Source organism: Palaemon carinicauda, chromosome 13 (assembly GCF_036898095.1).
Source record: "Palaemon carinicauda isolate YSFRI2023 chromosome 13, ASM3689809v2, whole genome shotgun sequence".
Classification (NCBI taxonomy): Eukaryota; Metazoa; Arthropoda; class Malacostraca; order Decapoda; family Palaemonidae; genus Palaemon; species Palaemon carinicauda.
This window is the reverse complement of record NC_090737.1, coordinates 29,378,375-29,381,369: the sequence shown is the minus strand read 5'-3', so window position 1 is coordinate 29,381,369 and position 2,995 is coordinate 29,378,375. Positions and strand designations below refer to the sequence as shown.

Here is a 2,995-nt window from a genome sequence, read left to right as displayed (position 1 = left end):
TACAGTATATATATATATATATATATATATATATATATATATATATATATATATATATATATATATATATATATATATATATATATATATATGCAAACGAAGATGTAACCGAAGTGTTTTAAATAGAATGGCAAGCTATCATTAATACCTGATCAAATTCATCATCGAGAATTCCTTCATTTTGGTAAACCCATCTCATTCCGTCAATGATGACCAAGACGTGATTAACAGAAATGACAAAATGATGTTATATTTTAAGCACCGAACATTTCAATCAGTATCCCATTTAAGATGACTCTAATTCCATTTTTTCCAGGTACCCGGGACTCCCAGATTTCCAGATATCTTCGCTCACTTTTCCTTTGATATCACTCGGATATGTTCTGGAAATAACAGATGTTTATACTTTTGGGTTGAAATCAATTATTTGCCCATAAAGGAAAGTCTTTATATATGATAACATTCTAAATTACTAATTTATCATTGATAAGAATTACAGATATCGGTGCAACTTTTTTCCCCCTCCACTTGAAATGTTTTGAAGCAGCTTCTTTGACCTTCTGAATAAAGTGCACGTGGTGGGTGGGAGGGCAAAAACCCGTACATTGTGCTGACTTAAGGACACGGCACAACGTGGCTGGTTCAGTAGACCTCTCTGTTCCCTCGTGGATTACACACATCACACATGGGAGCTCTGGTGAGTGCAGAAATGGATAGAGTGAAAATTTTTAGTGCTTCTTGTATAGTGTATCATGTGCTTGCCTTAGCTGGATTTACCCCATGATCCCAAGTTCACTGGAATGGTCAAGTATAGAAAGATAGAATGGTGCAGTCTGAAGTTTACTGCAGTTTCCCTCCCTAGAAGCTATGATCGCGCTGCCGTTTTCTACGGCTAAATGAAATCGAAAGTGGACTGACTACTTTTTGTTGCTATTTTCAGGGCGAAGATTTGGATGTTGAAATGAATTTTGAAACCTTTTTCCCCTCTGACTGTAGTCCTGTACCCCATCTCACTTGTGCCTTGTATCTGTGCTAATCAGCATCTTCATTAACGGTGCTTCTAAATTGCTCTCTGTGCTGGAGTGTAAAAACAATTTTGCTTTTATTGGTTCCAGTGGAAATCAACAGTGGATATAATGGTAGGATTCCCCTATTTTCAAAAAGAAAATTAAATAATTGTGACCTATTAAAAGAGGAAAAAGGCTTCAATGGTTCGGCATACTATACAAAAGACCGACAATTTTGTGAAACCGAAAGTTATGTTAATTATATTACTATTTATTTGATTTTGTTTTCTTTATTGTTACTGATTATCTATGAAATAGTTATGGGCAATTTATTCAGAAATGTAGCCAATTTCATCATTATAAAAAGTTTGAGGTGTAGATTCATATTATAAAAAAGGACTTCAAGCCTACATTGTTAATCTTGACGTAAAGAAATCGGTAAGAATCCTTGAATAAATGTTGCCAGGCATTTGCCGTTTTAAGAACGGACATATTGACATAAAGGAGTGATATTACGGACACAAAACTGTAAAAGATAATAACAAAGTAGGGGAAAAATTACGGTCACCTGTAATTGACTGAAATACGGTTGAGAGCAGTATATTTTTACGTAGAATTTCCGATTACAATTACGGATTTTTCTAATAGTGTAATGTTTGTTGATTACCAAGGAGCATTTAGTTACAATTATTTGCGCAATTATATCTGTATCAATACCCGAGTTGTACTTAGATTTACGCCTGTAATGGGTATTTTATAAGTCTGGAGAGACTTAGATGGTATGAGGTTTTATAGTATATGTGAATACGTTTATCTTTAATCAGTTAGATATAGTATGTTTACTTGCGTGTATACAGACTCATTTAACATCTATCCACAGTATATCTCCACTAACTTTCAAAATGCATTATATGGAAACATCCTACATTAACAGTTAAAAAATGAATGTTGCAAAGGTTATCGGCTTATATTTTCTATGATGCCATTCCTTGTTGGAGGAATGGCTTAGCGTTATAAGATAGTTCATATATATATATATATATATATATATATATATATATATATATATATATATATATATATGTATATATATACACACACACACACACACACACACACATATATATATATATATATATATATATATATATATATATATATATATATATATATATATATGCAAATTACACAGATAGACGAAAGCTGCAAAGTTTGCTGTGTACTTTACAAATAAACACATATTATGACATTCGTCTTATATCATTGTGGAACATATTTAGGATAATAAAGAAGTACAACATATTACTTATATATATATATATATATATATATATATATATATATATATATATATATATATATACATATATATATGTGTATATATATATGTATATATATATATATATATATATATATATATATATATATATATATATATATATATATATATATATAGTATTAGTTCTGGTCGAACGCGTGAGTACCAACCAACGTGTCGGCTTAAGCAAGAGCTCCTCCTAACCTCTTTTACAGTATCCAAACGAGTTCTTGAGATTGCGTGGAAAATAGTGAAAGGATTCGTTGACCTTCCTTCCATTTGTTTATTTATTATTATGTGTTCGCATATGTTCATTGAGAGATAGATAGATAAATATATAAATAGATAGGAACACCACGTTTCAGACACCTTATAAAAAGGGAAATAAAACCAAACTTTATTTCAGTTATTAAAAAAGAAAAAAGAATAACGGTATAATGTTTTGACAGATTATTTACAGATTTACAGGGTTATTTTTATAATAATGTAAAAAGGAGTTCTATTATATCAGGGAAAACTATAACAAAATCAAATATCGTTAGCTTTAATAGGTTTCAGATTTCCGTATCTTTGATGTCAAATCAGCTGATAATTAAGGGCTGAACGGAAGTTCACTGAATGTTAGCTTTCTCGACACCCAATTCTTCAATGGAGGGTGTAAACACGCAGG

The 2,995-nt window shown here is 30.9% G+C and overlaps 1 protein-coding gene across 2 annotated transcripts in view; it reads left to right on the top strand.

Annotated features, from left to right (window-relative positions):
• The first annotated feature begins 625 nt into the window (after window positions 1–625).
• LOC137652251 (uncharacterized PE-PGRS family protein PE_PGRS54-like) overlaps window positions 626–2,995 on the top strand; it is a 29,380-nt gene continuing 27,010 nt past the window's right edge. Inside the window, exon 1 of one of the 2 annotated variants that reach the window (XM_068385495.1) lies at window positions 626–697. In XM_068385495.1, the coding sequence (XP_068241596.1) occupies window positions 686–697 (12 nt within the window). In that variant the 5' untranslated portion in view covers window positions 626–685. Of the gene's footprint in view, window positions 698–1,003; window positions 1,140–2,995 lie in introns of those variants that run through there. The other variant, XM_068385496.1, reaches the window with a different exon arrangement.